The following is a 17041-nucleotide window of genomic DNA, read 5'->3' as shown; positions in this document are numbered from 1 at the left end:
AGGTTCAACTAATTTGCTAGAGTGGCTCATAGAAGTCAGAGAAACATTTTATTTACTTGATCACCAGTTTTATTATAAAAGGATATAACTCAGGAACAGCCAGATGGAAGAGATGCATAGGACAAGGCATGGGGAAAGGTCAAGGAACTTCCATACCCTCTCCAGGCACACCAATCTTCCCAATCTCTATGTGTTCACCAACCCCGAAGCCCCCTGAACCCTGTCCCTTTGGGGGTTTGTGGAGGATTCATTACACAGACATGATCGATTAAACCAATGGCCATTGGTGATTGAACTCAAACTCTAGCCCCTCTCACCTCCCTGGAGGTAACCTCCAGGGAGTAACCTCATTAACATAACAAAAGACATCTTTGTTGCTTTCATCACTTAGAAAATTCCAAGCATTTCAGGAGCTCTCTGCCAGAAATAGGGACAAAGACCAGATACATGTTTCATATTATAAATCACAGTATCACAGAAGTTATCATTTAAATCATTTGAATCTTTGGATTGGTTATACTATTTTAGTACATATATTAAAAACACAACAAAATGATGGTAGTCTTAAGAGTATTTTCGTATATACATACCTGGGAAGGAACATTTTTGGGAGGCTCTATTCGAATGCTTGGATCCCATTCTCCAGGAGGGAGAACAGTAACCTGATCCAGAAATTCATCAATTCCTGATACCAAGTCGTTACGATCTTTAGCTTTGTAAGCAACATCATGAAATACCTAAAGAAGGAAAATAATCATTTATAGATAAAAAACAATTATAAAATCTTAATGTGTTCTTTGTTTTCATCTCCCAGTTATCTCACATGTGATTATAACAATTTGAATAAGAAGCTCTAACTAAAGAAGTTTTTAGTGTAAAATATTATAGCTTAGTTTATTCTATGATTGCACACACTTATTTTTTCTTAGAATGCTAGGTGAATGTTGAAATTTCTGGTGGCAAGAGTAAGAGAAGGGAAAGGAGGGGCTTCCCTGGTGGATCAGTGGTTGAGAGTCCGCCTGCCGATGCAGGGGACACGGGTTCGTGCCCCGGTCTGGGAAGATCCCACATGCCGCGGAGCGGCTGGGCCCGTGAGCCATGGCTGCTGAGCCTGCGCGTCCGGAGCCTGTGCTCCGCAATGGGAGAGGCCACAACAGTGAGAGGCCCATGTACCGCAAAAAAAAAAAAAAAAAAAGAGAGAGAGAAGGGAAAGGAGGATAGACGGAAGCTCATTAAACTAGAATTAATGATTCAAGTTTGGCAAACATTGTTTAAATATGTGTAAATCAAACTTCCTGAAAAAAGCCCTTGCTTTAAAATAGAGATAAAAATTTATAGAACATATTAGAAATTTTAACAATATTTATACCGTGGCATAAACTAATGCTAACATTGAATAAATGATGGACTAATCAATAAATGATAATAAGCCAAGTAATTATATAAAAGTGAAATTGGATCTTTACCCACATCCCACACAAAAAGCAATTCTAGGTATTAAAAACTTAAATATGAGAGTTAAAGTATTAAACTCATTGGACAGAATATAGAAGGATATATTTATTACCTCAGGGTAAGCAATAATACAAACCTCAAAGATTTAGTGTCAAAACAAAGCACATAATTTTTGCTGTTCTTCAAGAGAAAAAAAAAAAAAAGAGGTGTTCAATAATGTCAAATGCCAGTAAGAGATCAAGTGACATAAGTACTGAACACAGGATAGTATACTTCGTAAATGGTGACCTTACAGAAAGCAGTTTCAGTAGAGTGGTAGTGACAAAAATCATACTGTAACACACTGAGATAAATGAAGTTATGATATTCAGGACCAAGTAGAGATCAGTCTTTCAAAACTGTTGAGATTCAGATTCATTCAACATTTCAGTGGTACATGCTATGTTAAGGAGTAAGAAATTTTAAGGATGGGAAAAACCTGGACTTTTATTTCATATGTATTTCTTAAGTAGCTACTATATGTTGGGCATGTTTGCTAATTGAACGGAACAAGTCAGTGTTGACTTAAGAGCTAGGTGATAGAGAAAATTGTTGGTGCAAAAATCCAAAACAAGAAAAAGAAAAATAATCCCTTGATTTTGCTTTGGCTTTTGTTTTTATAAAACTATGTTATTTATGTTAATATACAATGACTTTACTATTATTTTAAAATAAGTTCACAAATATACATTTTAAAATTCTCAGTTTTCAGTTCTCATGATAAATATCAGCATACTTATCTATATAAACAAAAGCTCTTTGGAATGCTTAATAATTTTTAAGACTATATAAAAGGATTAATAAATTGGTAGTAGCGCCAATAAACAAAATCATATGATTTCTTTCTAGTAATGCTCAACAGGAAGGAAGAAAATAGATTACACTGACTCAAGATAAGGTGTTGCTAGGATGACTAGAACATTCAGTCATTAATTCGTTTAAACAAAAATTTACTGAACCCTGACTGAGGGCCAGACACTACATTAAGTTTGAAGATACAAAAGGAAAAGACAGTCTACCTACAAGAAGTTCCTGCTACAGACCGGAGAAGAACAAACAGAGCTTAGTCAACAAATATTTATTTGAGCACCTGACAAAATCAGGGAACAAAAATGAATATTAAGTGGTAACTGCTCTCATGGAATTTACAGCTTAATAGGGCAATACAATTCACCATTTTCTTAACTAAAGTAAACTGTAAGAATCAACTTTTTTTTTTTTTTTTTGCGGTACTTGGGCCTCTCACTGTTGTGGCCTCTCCCGTTGCAGAGCACAGGCTCTGGACGCGCAGGCTCAGCGGCCATGGCTCACGGGCCCAGCAGCTCTGCGGCATGTGGGATCTTCCCAGACCGGGGCACGAACCCATGTCCCCTGCATCAGCAGGCGGACTCTCAACCACTGCGCCACCAGGGAAGCCCAGAATCAACATATTGAATTTTATTCTTAATGAGTATAATTGTTCAATGTATTTCAAAGCAGTTATATAAGCAGAACAATTTCTCCACCTGGGCTTTGAACAATAAAAACTTTTTTTCTCTTTTAAAAGTATTTAAACATTTTTTTTAATATTCAATGAATGTACTATCATAATTTAATTTAAATGTCCTATTATAATTAACAGCTCTCATTTTTGGAGTAACTTTCTGGCTGAGTTTCTGCTTCTCTATCCCACTGCTCACAGAGAGTTAAATAAATTGCCCCAAAGCTAAGCTCTAAACTTTCAAGTCTAAAGGATTCATGTTTATGCCTTCATTCAAGAGCTGATGCTTGTTCTCAAATTAGGTAGTTCTCATTTACCAAGGAAACAGATGGAAGTCCTTTCTCTGCTCTCATTCTAAATCTAAAATTTTAAAACCATGCATGTTTCTCTGTTGTTCTATGTCTACTTGATTAGTCAATAACTTTGGAATTGACTCTTTTCTTTCGAGAAAATCTTGACTCCTAATTGGGGAAAGGAAGTGTTAGGAAGAGAGATAACTTGAGTATTTATGCACAATATGCTCCTCTCACCACATAAGATGTCCCATGCCCCAGAGATATCTCAATGTAATATCTTAATGTCTTAGATGTGGAAACATAATATACTATGAAACATATGTGCATGAAAGTGACAGTAGTTAAATTATGACACAGTGTCATTTATTTTTCAATACTGTAAAAATTGCAAAATATTAATCAATATGGAAACACTAAAAGTAAAGATACTGTCAGTGCCTTCTCATAGAGAGTTCTACTAGAACAGGTTTGTGGAACTCATGAAGCCCTTTTGTCACTCTCCTGTCTTCTCCCAGATTTCCTCAACAGAATATGTTACTCTTTATAGTAGGCTAAGTAGTGTCTTCTCAAAATATGTGTCCACCTGAACTTCAGAAAGTGATCTTATTTGGAATAAGGGTCTTCGCAGATGTAATTAAGGATCTCAAGATGAGATCATCCTGGATTAGGGTGGGCCCTACATCTAATGACATGTGTCCTTATAAGAGACATAAAGAGACAGAAAAGGAGAAGACACACAGAAACACAGGGGAGAAGGCCATGTGAAGACAAAGGCAGAGACTGGAATTTTGCTGCTACAAGCCATGGAATGACAGGAGCCACCAGAAGCTGGAGAGACAGGGAAAGACTTTCCCCTAGAGGCTCCAGAGAGAATGTAGCCCTGCTGACATTTTGACTTCAGACTTCTGGCCTCCCAAAATATGAAAAAATAAATTACTTTTGTTTTAATTACCCAGTTTGTGGTAATTTTTTATGCATAGGAAACTGATACACTCATTAAGTTGGTTCTTTCTGAAACAGATGAAAAAAATGTTTTTCTTCTAGCTTTTGGTTTCCTATGTGTAAATATCAATAACTAATTCATATAAAACAGTAAACATAATTTGAACAGATATAATAGAAGAATTAATATTGAACCCCAAACACAAGTTCAAATTTTCAGATTTCATAAAACTAGGAAAAGTTATATGTAATACTAATTAGCTCTTTTCAAAGATTTCAAGTATCAGAAGCCATGTATTTCAATAAACACATTATTAAATTATTTGGATGATATTCTAGAAATGTATAATCTCTTTGTTATTTACTACTGACTTTTGAATTTATGTCCCGTCTGTGATTTTTGCATATGCTCTTCTTTTACAATAAAAACAATAAAATAATAAAAACAGATTTTCATAACATGCTGTAGAATCCAAGAAACCAGTTATATGATACTACTTTTTATGTTTATTTTTATGATCTTACATTTCTGAGACATATATCTCTTTGAGAAGCTGATGAAAGCTTTTTCCAGTCCAAGAAAACTACACACAAATTTTTGTACATAGAAAAATTTGTGGGCTGTATCAGCGATCACAGGCCTCTTGAAATCTTCAGCTCCTCTAATGGTTAAAAGACTCCCAGGTTAAAAACATCTACATTTAGGCAATTATAAAGAGAGTTGATAGACGTTGCATGGCTTTTGGTGTCATGTATACTATTCAGATAAACTGACATTGTATTTGGTTTTTTTTGAGACCTTAAAATTATTTTGCCCCAAACAAGACCTGCAGTGATATTTACAATGGTGATCACTTTGGCAACACATATGCTACAAGGGGAATATTAATAAATACATTCTAAATGTCACTAACTAACAAATTTTCTTTAGAGTATGAGGTTTCAAAATGTTCATGTGTGTGAATTTATTACCCCTTTTCAACAAATTTTTCCAAAGGAAATTTTATAGTACAAGCATTTAAAAGAAGGGGAATTCAATACAGAGAAATCTGATTCACAGCAAACTGTCATGAATACAGAACTCCAAAAGTTAGGTGTACCTAGTAAAGGGAAATGTTCCCAATGAACTTGAATAAATACCTCATCTGTCATTAGGGTTGCAATTGATCTGCCAATCTCATGGTACTGTTGCCCCTTTCCCAGGGGTCCCAGAAGAATGAACAAAAATCTGTAATTAAGAAGAAAAAGACACAAATGTTTCAAGGTAGAAATAAAAAATAATTTTAGTAGTACAGAATCACTCATCTCAAAGGAATTACTGAAGATAGGGATTTCGATGTAAAATAGTTCCATATTTTTCCACAGGTTATTATTACCGGTTTTCAAATATTTTATGATGTTTCAAAATGACTCATGCTTGAGATCCTTGAGCAATTGGAATCGTGGTTACTTTGCTCTGTTTCCTTCATTTAGTTACCTATCGTGCCCATACAGTTGTTAGTGTGAAGTTTTAGGATTCTATAATCCTTAGAGGAGAAAGTTGAGAAAAGTAAAATCTGATTAGACCTTTCTGAATTGTAAGAAAGAGAACTCACTGATATGTAAATTGTAGAATTAGGTAGAAGGGGGAAAAGGTAATACAGTAGTATAAACAATGAAAGAACATAGGGTCAAAAAACCAGTAGGTGTACGTAAATTTACATTAAATAGAAAAAATGATTGCCGGGAATCAAAGATCAGTTAGGATAAAAAAAAAAACTATTAATTCCAATGCTGCAGGAATAAAAGTAGCAGCTGAACTGTGACATTCCATCTCAATTAGGTTGAAAGTCTAGCAAATACATCATCACAACTGGAGCTTTTGAAGAAATCAACATGTGTTTTAACTTTGGAGGACCAGTAATTGTCTTATCTCTGAAAAGGTCAATGCTACAGGGAAATTGTGAGAATTTTAAGATGACCTATATTCTGTAATATAACTCTACAGTATTCATTTGTTAAATGGTTCTTGCTCTTAAACGTGAAGACTAATGGCTTTTTAAAGTGTGCTAAAATAGGTACTACAATTCTACCTTTCATTTAGTTATAAACTTTAGAGATTGTACATGTTTTTACATGATGCATATATTACACAGTCTTAGAGGATGTGACATTAACTTTTTGTGTCAGATGTTACTGAATCCAAGTCAACTTCTGCTATACAGAAATGTCTACTATACATTTAAAACAGGAATAATTTAGTGTGGTGGCAGATGCTTTATCAAGTATAGTACTTTCAAGAAACTTCCTAACCTATGTACATCCTGCTACTTTTCAGGTTTCTATTCCATGGGCTATTTATAAAGTCCTAAAATTATTTTCTGACATTTTTACTAGGTGCTACTGTTATATACACGGTGTGCCCTTTTGTCCTCCTAAGAAAGGATAATTAGGAACCTTGAATGGCTTTCTTTATTTTATTTGTCTAACTAATCTTCTATTTTTCACCTTTCCAAGCTAGTCTAGTCTTTTAAACCTCTCCTCATACAGTGACTCTACTGTGCCCCTAATTTTTCCTCCATTGTTCTGTAGACACATTTTGCTATGTCAGTATGAAATGAGGTCACCTAAACCTTTACAGTTTTCAAAGTGAGGGTATATAACCCCATTATGGCTTTTCTCTACTCCTGGGAATTTTCCTTTTCTTTCCTTTGAAACACAAGAGCTATCATTGTCATAAATATCCATCATTTACTCAGAGTTCATCGGATACCTTCCTAAGTGGTAGAACAAGAATGCACTTCTTGGAAGATGAAAAAGAATTTTAATCTACTAAAGTAATACCTCTATGGTTAGTAAGTTTCACATCTTAAATCTGAATCCCAAATTCCCAGAAACTCTGAATAGATTACAGGGTGTAAATAGAAAAATGCAGCCTTGATCATACAGTCAGAGGCCACCTTAATGTGCCCAGTTCATCCTTCCCCTTTTTTAATAAAAGTTGGTATGTATCAGAAGTCTCAGTAGCCCTCCAACAGGATGAACAGACACTTCTCTCTATAACTTGAATTGGTAACTAGCTACCTGCCTCAAATCTGTTCTTCCACAGATTCAGGAAGAGGCACTCAAACACTGATTCCCCTTCCAGTCAGCTGAGCTCTAATAAAATGAGGCCTCTCCTGACTAAACTACTCCATATTTTTGGAATATCTTAACCACAATCAAAACACAGAGTGATGTAAACTGCTATGTTTTAAGGCCAAAGGTCCATAGAAGAAACATTCTACAAACCCAGTTGCCACAGCACTGAACTTTTCATCAATTTAACTTGGCTAAGGCATTCAGTGTTTGGACGAGGAGGCATATTAACAGCATCTGAAATAATTATAGCATCAAACAAAGGGCAGCAGTCACGTAGGAAATGGGGCCCTACATAGATATGTTTTGCTATAGGAACAGGATCAGAGTAAAAGGCTGTCTATATACAGGAATCGCATTTGATGGAGGGAGAAGGAAAGAAAACAAGGTCCCCTGGAGGAATTGCTAGGAACCTAATGTTCTGTAGACAATATTCTTTTTTCAATTTGCCCATGGACAGTTTTATCTCTATAACATAGAGATAAATAATAAACAACAAAATTCAGTTTGTATTGTGGTAAAGTTGTTAGTTTTTATGTACAGCTGAATGAAAAACAAGTTCAGGTAATCAAATTAAATTTGTACTTTTGATTCAGATTCAACCACAGTACCATGATGCTACTACGAATGATTCTTAAGACTCTATGTATGTGAAGTATACTGTGCCTAAGATTGAATCTTATAGTACATTAGATACAGCAGGTAGTATCCTAATGATGGCACTTACATGTACTCTGAGGGCCTACTCAGTCAAGCATAAGGCAGGCCTTGAAAACTTTGATCTTTTTAAGTACGATCACACTCATATACAGGATCCCACAGTCTAATGCAATCTTTGAGAAAAGCCTAATACTTTATCACTTTTCACCAAAATTGTAAGAAAGGATTTATATGGTGATATAGACCAGGGTAGTCAGAGATGAGGAGCATGCCTAAAAGAAAACATAGAAATTTGAGAGGAAGGAGGAAAGGACTGAATAATTTTTAAAGCACTTTTTGCCCTCCTCCACAAACAAGAAGAAACAATAGTTTTGTTGATTACACTTTAGTTTCTAGAAAAAACTCTCAGAGGAAACTATATTTACACCTTTTTTCCCACAAATAAATGGCTTAAGAAAAGTGCAAAAGATGCTCTTATACTTTGTACCTGGTTGGGATTGGGACTTCAGCCAGTCCTTGAAGCAGTACAGCTGGAGACAACCTGACAAACGCAACTACAGTTCGATCCAAAAACTCCAATTCCCCAACTAAGATGTTTGAAGCTTCAGCACCTGGAGGAATCTTCTTCATAAAATGCAGATCAACCTGAGATCATCACAAAGTAAAAAAAGGTAAATCAAAATTGGAAAAATTTGTTAAATCATATCCTAGCACAGTATTTCACACATGGTAACCCATCAATAAATATAGTTTAAATAAATATTGCTTATATAAATATAGTTTAAATAAATTTAAAAATAGTTCAACATCTTACTTGCCCTTTAAAAAAAAAACTTTTTTCTTTTACCTCGTATTTTTCTAATTTGTCATTAATACGTTGAATACTCTAGTTTCTCTATTCAATATTTTGAAAAGATTCTTTTTCAGCATCAGTGATTTTGAAATTTTCAGGGAGAAAGAAGTATGTGTTCAATTAAATGAATATACTTTAATTTTAATTTAACTAGCATTTGTCAATAGATTTAAATATTTGCATAGTACATTATCTTAATTTTGTGCACAATACATTCAATGAATTAATATTCAAAATATGCCTATTTCAAAAGAAATATAATCATGATTCTCCTTATAGTATAAATTATGACTTTAGTCTTCAACTTTATCTTCATTGTTCTATATCCTTCACATTCTCTACTTGGCTTGATCAATCTTCAATTTTAATTTCTCACCAGAGAATTTAGATATGGCAGAGCAAAGGAAACAAGAATAAAAATATTAACATTTGGAGCTGCTGAAGAGCCATTGTTGAATTTCTGATATGAAATGTCTGTGACTGAAATGAATGCACACAAAACAAAAGTATCATTAACAAAAAAGAAATGCTTGGAGTAAAGGGTGAAGTCTGAAAATGAATGTAAAATATTCTTAAGCATAAATATCAATTTTCATACAGAGAGCCTCAGTGAAAACCAAGCAGTGATTTTAAAGTCAATTTTACAAGGCCTATTTCTTGTTTCTAACTCATTTGAGTTGCTTTTAATGGAAACCTGTTTGCAGGGAGAATAATAGTTTAACTGCTGTAATAATTGTTTTTATGCTCTCATGTTAATGAAATGGGGACCAAAGATCAAAGTGGGAAGAGGAGAGACAGAGACAGAGAGAAGGAAACGAAGGAGAAGGAGAAAGAAGGAGAGAGAGGGGGCTGAGGGGACGAGGAGGAAGTGGAGGGGAAGGGAGGGGAAAATTAACAGGAGGAAGAAGAGGAGAGAGGGAGAGAGAGAAGAGCTCTGGCAAATACCATGAGGCCAACAAGACCTTTTTTTCGGTCAGATATTTCTTCTGCAAATTTAATGATTTGAGAATATTTTTTCCCAGCAGTTTAAAAGGAAAGAAAAATTAAAACTTTTAGGAGGAATACCTGAGGATGTCCATAGCCAGACTTTAGTGACTACATTAAATTTGTTGTTTTCTGAAATCAAGACCACAGCACAGCTATTTAGAAGGTTTATAACTACTTAATTTTCTGTAAGATAAGGGAGCCACAAAACATGAAACCCATTATATGAAGTATACATTTTATCAAAAGGATTAAATATAATCCACAGTACTTCACTAAAAATATCAAATAGAAGCAATGTTCTATTTAAAGAAAAAGATTATAAATTCCAAAGTTTTTAACCTAAAAATTTGCTTCCAAATACAAATTTGTAAGCTCGTAATACCTATACACTATTAGCCCTGTGAGAAAAACATAATAAAGACTTATGGAGATAAGTCTCTCAGAGCCTAAAAAAGTAAACTATTAAGTTTCCCCCCCCAATAAAAATAACAATTATACAATGTTAATACACTGGAACAAAATTTAAAATGAGAAAATAGCTTATTAAGAAAATATATAATTGATAATCAGTGTGAGTCATATTGGTAACACTTGTCATAACTCTAATGAGAAGTTTAAGTTCAACCTGGAAAACTTTCTGTGAATTCATTTATTTCTTGACAAATGCCATAGCCTTAACTATTAGTGTCTGTACCTCAGGCAGGTGGCAATTATACACATGACTGCTTTAAGATTCAATTTAATTAAATCAAGGAGTACCAGTATGCTAAAATAGCTTAATTTTATAAAAGAAAATACATGGTCCTTACATATTATTTTTTGCATTATACAATACCTAATATATCATTGATTGATATCTGTTACTGAAAAAATGCATTAAATATACTGAATTTAATTTCAGGATTAGCAAATTTACCTTGATTTAAAATGTAATAAATTATAGTTAAATAATATATATCTAGAGTAGTCATTATATTATACTCATTACATTATATTATTCTTGGAGTAGTCATATATTTGGGGGTAATAGATTATATAACATATTATCTAATTATATTATTATATTATACAATTATATATTACATTATTCCTGGGATAGCCCTGTATATTTTTATTTGTGTTAACATACGATTCATAAAGAACCTTATTTGGCAACCTAACTTTTAATATAACAAAAGATCACATTTAAGGACCACAGTTTAACCTTTTATAAAACTACAAATATCAAAAACAGCTCTGAGGAATTAGGTTGACCTATGGCCTTAAGACAGTCTTCAGGTGGACCCAAATATGGAATAAACATAAGGAAAGTTTTCTGGTCCTCTGAACAGAATCTTGAAGAAATCAAGCTATACTCTTATGGATCTGGATTTATACTCATGCTTCTGGGGTCTCCAGACCTTTACGCTAGAAGGAAAAGATGCTTTATTCTGGTTATTTGATACTTAAGTTGTGGATGAGAAACAATTATATCTCTAGGGAACAAGCTTAGACAGAAGATCATGGTGGAACTGCAAGTGTCTGGACAAGCTACACAGTGAGATGTGAAAGAAATACAGATGGGTCTTTAGGGAGAAAGCTTAAGTCTTAAGCTCATTATAGAAAGTACAAGAAAAGTAATAGAAATTCCCTGGGGAGAAATGGTCTTGTGACACTAACCAACCAGTGATCTTGAGCAGCTCTCTTAATCTGGGATTCAGCTTTCTCACTTTCTAAATGAGATTTCTAAGGTTTCCTACAATTCTAGGATTTAATAATGCAACTCTTCACATTTCACATACTAAAGATTGATGCAGAAGAGAGTTCTTTCTACACAGAAAATAATGTGGAAGTTTCTTTAAGTCATTTGAAATAAAAGAAATTCCCAACATTTGGGAAATAATAAAATAGCCATCTTATACCTGTCAGTTTAAAAACATAACACATCTGCTTTTCAAAAGCATTATAGGAATCTAAAAACCTGACAGTTCAGATCATGTTTTCAAACATTCCTTAAACGAATAAGTTTGATGGGCCTAACCACTGGAAGGGTTAAAAATATATAGCTTGAATGTAGACAGAACATAGGATCAAGTCACATGAAATGAAAAAGGACTTTTTTTCCCTTAACATGTCAAAATTCTACTGGGGTTTGGAATCTACATAGTAAAACTTAAAATATTTAAATAAACAAAGTAATCTGTAGACTAACTGATAGATTCACTTTGATAAATTTACTACCAAACTGAAATCATTAGGCTCAAAAACCTTAACTCATGTACCTGCAAAATCTGGCACTAAAATTTGTTTCCATAATGATGCATTACATTTGCTCTTTCCAAGTCCTACTACTCTGTCCTTCCAGGTTATAAGGTAAGAAGTATTACTTTGTTTTTCAAAAAAAAAACCCAAAAATCCAGAGCTGAAAGCTTAAATTATATTGAACCTCATAGGATTCACTCAACATGTACATCCCAAACACTGTTCAAGGCACTGGAGATCCAGTGGGGGCCAAAACATATTAAATTCTGGTCTAGTGTTTACTTCTGACACTGCTGTTCCCACTGATATCAACAACAACAACAACAATAATAATAGTAGCCACATTTTATTGAACACCTGCTATAAGCCCAACACTCTGCCAGGCTCTCTCTCTATATTCTCTCACTTAATCTTCCCCCCAAAATTATAAATAGATATTATTCTTATTTTACAAATGAGAAAGATGGAGTCAGAGAACTCCTCCAAGATTAGATAGCTTATAAATGCTAGAGTTAGGATCCCATGCTCCTTCTCAAAAGCATGTTCTTTGCAATGTGCCATGCTATGCACAGGAGACTAAGAAATATAGATGGTTGGCACTGAGTAGAGGGCTGTAGAAATTTAACTTTCTCATTAAAAACTGGAGCAGTCCAGTGATTTGAAATGCAATAAGGAAGAAAAGGATTAAAGAAAGAAGCCCTATTTTTCACTCTTCTATAGTTCAAATTGTTCTAGGAGCGCTGAAAATAAGACTACTGTCTCCAATTGGCTGTATTCATTTTCTTTCAAATGTACTGAAGCATTTTTGAAGGCTGCAAAACTAGGTCAGACAACTAAAAGCAAAATGATATTGAGATATAAAATTCAGTGTCAAAGGGTTATATCCTTAAAAAAAAGGTAAAAGCTAATTATTTGAAAGGATGGGATTTATTATCACTGTTTTTGAGAATGTTCACTGTGCTCTTGTTATACTGTTAATGCCTGCACAAATAAGTAAGAAACTTCTTATGTCATTGCTTTTAAGATCCTATTTCAAATGAAGAACATCAGAAAATAAATGTATGGCAGTTTGCGACAATTTTATTCCAACTTGCAGATGAATGAAGATGTAATGCTTTAAAAAGATATTTTTTGGAGAGGAAATGGAATACATTTGAACTGGCTTAATATTTGAATCACATGCCTCCATACAGTGAGATGAGCTTTGAACCACTGTAGAAACAGAGCCCGAGTGTGCCCTCACCTCTCTCTCTTGCTGGTGTGGAGGTCCTTTTTCATGCCTTTGTTTCATCCCACATGGACTAGCATGCCCCTTTTGTTGGCCTCCCAGCCCCTGCACGCATAATTAACAGACTTAAGCTGGTACACCATGCTCCCACAGAGACTCCACCAGGCACCAGAGGGAGAGCATGCACAGGACTGGACCTAGACCATTTTGGCACTGGCAGAGGGATTCTGAAACAGCAGCAAGGAGCTGATCGCTATTAACCTTTTCAGAAACTTGATGCAGGCAACTTCCTATACACTGCCTCCCATTCCCACCTCCTCCCACTGTTACAATCCTTGGGAGTGCTAAGGACCTTGTGAAAAACAAATTACTGGGAGTGATTACTGTTTCAGCCACTCAGATAAAGAAAGGTGTTGACTCTATTTTTGGTCAATATTAAAACTCTTCTTTCCTGATCAAGTGTTAGCTTGCCACTGCCTGCAATAGCACATATAGGATGTCAGGAATTTGCTGAGAAAAGCACATTATTTCCACATGCATTATTTTCTTAGAATACATTCAAATAAATGATTTCATCAGAATTGTCTCCAATTAGATGGATCCCTCAACAGTCAGTCTTTATTATGTTTTTATTCAAAACTCTGCTCAGTCTTACTATGTTCTAGTGTTTCTTAATACTAATGCCTTTCTCTGAATCACGACAGTGAAGCCTTAAGTTACATGATTTGCTTTTCCACAAATAGAGGAAAAATTATTTTGAAAAAAAAAAAACTAGCAAAATTTTAAACAATAAATTTCTGTTAAATTCTCTGTGAAGTCCAGTTATCTTTTTTACTGGAAGAGATGCATCACACCAAGTGGCTGAAACCTGAAGACTATGCATAAAACTTACACGTTTGGTTTTGTGAATAGGCAGAACATTACATGTGAACTTAAATGCTAACATTATCTGTAACAATATCAAGCTTTGGATAAGAAACAAAACAAATGTGCATGCAAAAAAAATTGTGTCAACACCTCTTAAAATGGTTGCTAATTTCTAGTAATAACTCAGACGCTTCCTTAAATGAGAGGGAGAAAAGCTTACCTTGCTAAAGTCAACAGTGCTGTTTTCCCTGCTCACATCATTCTTATTCTCAACACAGGCTGGAGCCGACTGAGGAGAAACAACCTGACCTGCTAAAAGAGATTGTTATTACAGAACACAAACAATTACTTACATAATTCTAGACATATTGAGTGAAATATGAATTAAACTAAACCAACATAGGTTTCTTAATGAAGTAAGCATGAAGGGTCAATATAAATAGATATATATAAATACAAATATTCTTATTTATCAGTTACAGATAGAAACGGGAGAATTCAGTCAAGAAAATGTAAACTAATTCTCAGATTAAGACTCTATAACTAAATAGTTATTCTTTATGAAGAAAGAACAGCTACAAAAAGATTTTAATCTAATCATGGGTTTGAAACATCAGGGATTTCTAAATTTTATCCAAAACTATTGGGATATATATGTATATGTATATGCATATGTGTATATATGACAAGATAGACAACTCTTATGATTTAAGCTCAGACTGAAGAATTTTAAATGTAATGTTGTTTTTTTGTTTGTTTGTTTGTTTTTGCGGTACACAGGCCTCTCACTGTTGTGGACTCTCCCGTTGCGGAGCACAGGCTCCGGACGCGCAGGCTCAGCAGCCATGGCTCACGGGCCCAGCCGCTCCGCGGCACGTGGGATCTTCCCGGACCGGGGCACGAACCCGTGTCCCCTGCATCGGCAGGCGGACTCTCAACCACTGTGCCACCAGGGAAGCCCAAATGTAATGTTGTTTTTTAAAGGGCGAATATTTATGTGAAAAGTACATAGCATATTTATAGCTTCTACTGCATCTGAAAAAACAAACCAAAGAGAAAAAATTCTTTGGCAACAACTTTTAGAGATTTCTATATGAGAGGTTTAGTTAGAAATACCTTTACCTCATATACTATGAATACCGTGAATATGATATTATGCTTCTCACTATTCAATTGTGTAAGCATACTGATATTGGTCTGCATGACAAGAGATCAATAAATTTGAATTGTATTTGTTTTCCATTAACACTAACAAGCAACTTAATTATTTTGTAGCCTTTTCCCCATTATAAGAAAGATTATGATATTAGTTAAGTAGACAGTACAGCTGAGAATGTGACAACAGCTAACCAAGGGTAATTACATTCCATTATTCACTAAATATGAAAGTCTTTTCAATCACAACTTATATGAAATCTGTTCATATTTAGCAATTAAATTATAACAGTTAACGATGCTTGCTTAATTTCACATGTATCTCTCTTTTCCCTAACCTCTCTCCAACCTCACTTGTTACTTTTACTGTGATACAAGTAATGACAACCCAGCTTTGAAGCCTTGACCATATTTTATAACCATAACTCAGTGACTCAAAAATACTGCTCTTATTCTCATTTGTCTTAGATGGGAATATTTACTCTTCTCTCTGCCTAGCTCTTCCCTCTACCTGCCTAAATCCCAACTTTATTCCAAGGTTACCTTTAGTTTCATCTTCTCTAGTTACTGAATTTCTCTAAACTGCTAGTGTATATACAAATACCTCTTCTTTAAATTCTTTAAATTCTCTTGAAATCCACTTATTCTTTGTTAACTAGAATTTAAGTGTGACTTAAAACACTGATAATTTACTTTCAAATATTACTATAATTTGGCTTTTTGAACTATTAAGCCTCTGAGGCAGGGGTCATTTATTAACAGGTACAATTTTTTTATGGTTTAAAATTGTTATATTGCCAGAGAGTAATGGGCTTAATATTCTTCTAAAATTTAAATATTTCATTGTTTTCACTAAACAAAGTAAAGTAATACATTTGGTGAAGATTTTTCAAATGATTTTAAAAGCAAATTCACCTTAAACCATGTACACAAATTCTTTTTTTTTTTTTTAAGGATATTCTGCTCTTTTGTGACCTATAGGGGAAGTGTCTTACCCTAGACTATGAGAGGGAGTTCAGTTCAGTAGAATTGATCATTGACCCTACATGATACAACACTTCTATAAATGACATAGATGTAGAACATAAAAATCTGAGAGTAATACAATCCTAAACAATTTCTAAAGTGACACATCTATCAATATAAAGTATAATTTTATAAGTATATAAAAGTTATAATTTTTTAACATCTTTATTGGAGTATAATTGCAACACAAATTCTGATTACAGTGAATTCCAAAAAAATATATTAACTTTAGAGAAGTGACAGACTTAAGCTGCACCACTTATTTTCATTCTCCCATTTCTAACTGCAGCGTGCAGCTATGACTGTGAACTGTTCATTAGCAGCCATTTAATATCATTCTCAAAATAATAACTAGTTTTAAAAAAACCTTTTACATAATGCATTTGTGTTACTAACAGATGTCTTCAATCACCAGTTTCACATCATTTCTCCATATTTTCATGAGTTAGAACATTAGATATATTTAAACCTAAATTTACTGAATGTTCTGTAAAATTGAACAGTGAAATTCAAGGCATGGCTAAATTAAATAAACATATATCTGCTTTCTTATAATAACTTATTTCATGTGATATAAAACTACATGGAAGAACAATTATCTAACTCAATCAGCAAACATACAAAAATAGTCAACCCAGTACAAACTCATCAACTTTGAAGAGATTTCATTGGATAGAAAATATGCTGTAACTTAA

At 34.0% G+C, this 17041-nt stretch overlaps 1 protein-coding gene across 9 annotated transcripts in view; it reads right to left on the bottom strand.

Moving 5' to 3' along the window:
* SLC4A10 (solute carrier family 4 member 10) overlaps positions 1-17041 on the bottom strand; it is a gene marked incomplete at both ends in the record, with an annotated part of 310841 nt that overhangs the window by 100087 nt on the left and 193713 nt on the right. For 4 of the 9 annotated variants that reach the window (XM_082841780.1, XM_082841776.1, XM_082841777.1 and 1 more), the window contains 5 exons: positions 591-737; positions 5353-5440; positions 8477-8634; positions 13314-13403; positions 14386-14477. In XM_082841780.1, coding sequence (XP_082697906.1) covers positions 591-737; positions 5353-5440; positions 8477-8634; positions 13314-13403; positions 14386-14477 — 575 coding nt within the window. The remainder of the gene's footprint in view (positions 1-590; positions 738-5352; positions 5441-8476; positions 8635-13313; positions 13404-14385; positions 14478-17041) is intronic. The other 5 variants (XM_082841781.1, XM_082841779.1, XM_082841783.1 and 2 more) reach the window with 3 other exon arrangements.

The sequence above is a fragment of the Leucopleurus acutus genome, assembly GCF_964270905.1.
Source record: "Leucopleurus acutus genome assembly, chromosome: 6".
Taxonomy (NCBI): domain Eukaryota; kingdom Metazoa; phylum Chordata; class Mammalia; order Artiodactyla; family Delphinidae; genus Leucopleurus; species Leucopleurus acutus.
The sequence above is the reverse complement of the archived record's forward strand: the minus strand, read 5'-3'. Positions and strand labels throughout refer to the sequence as shown.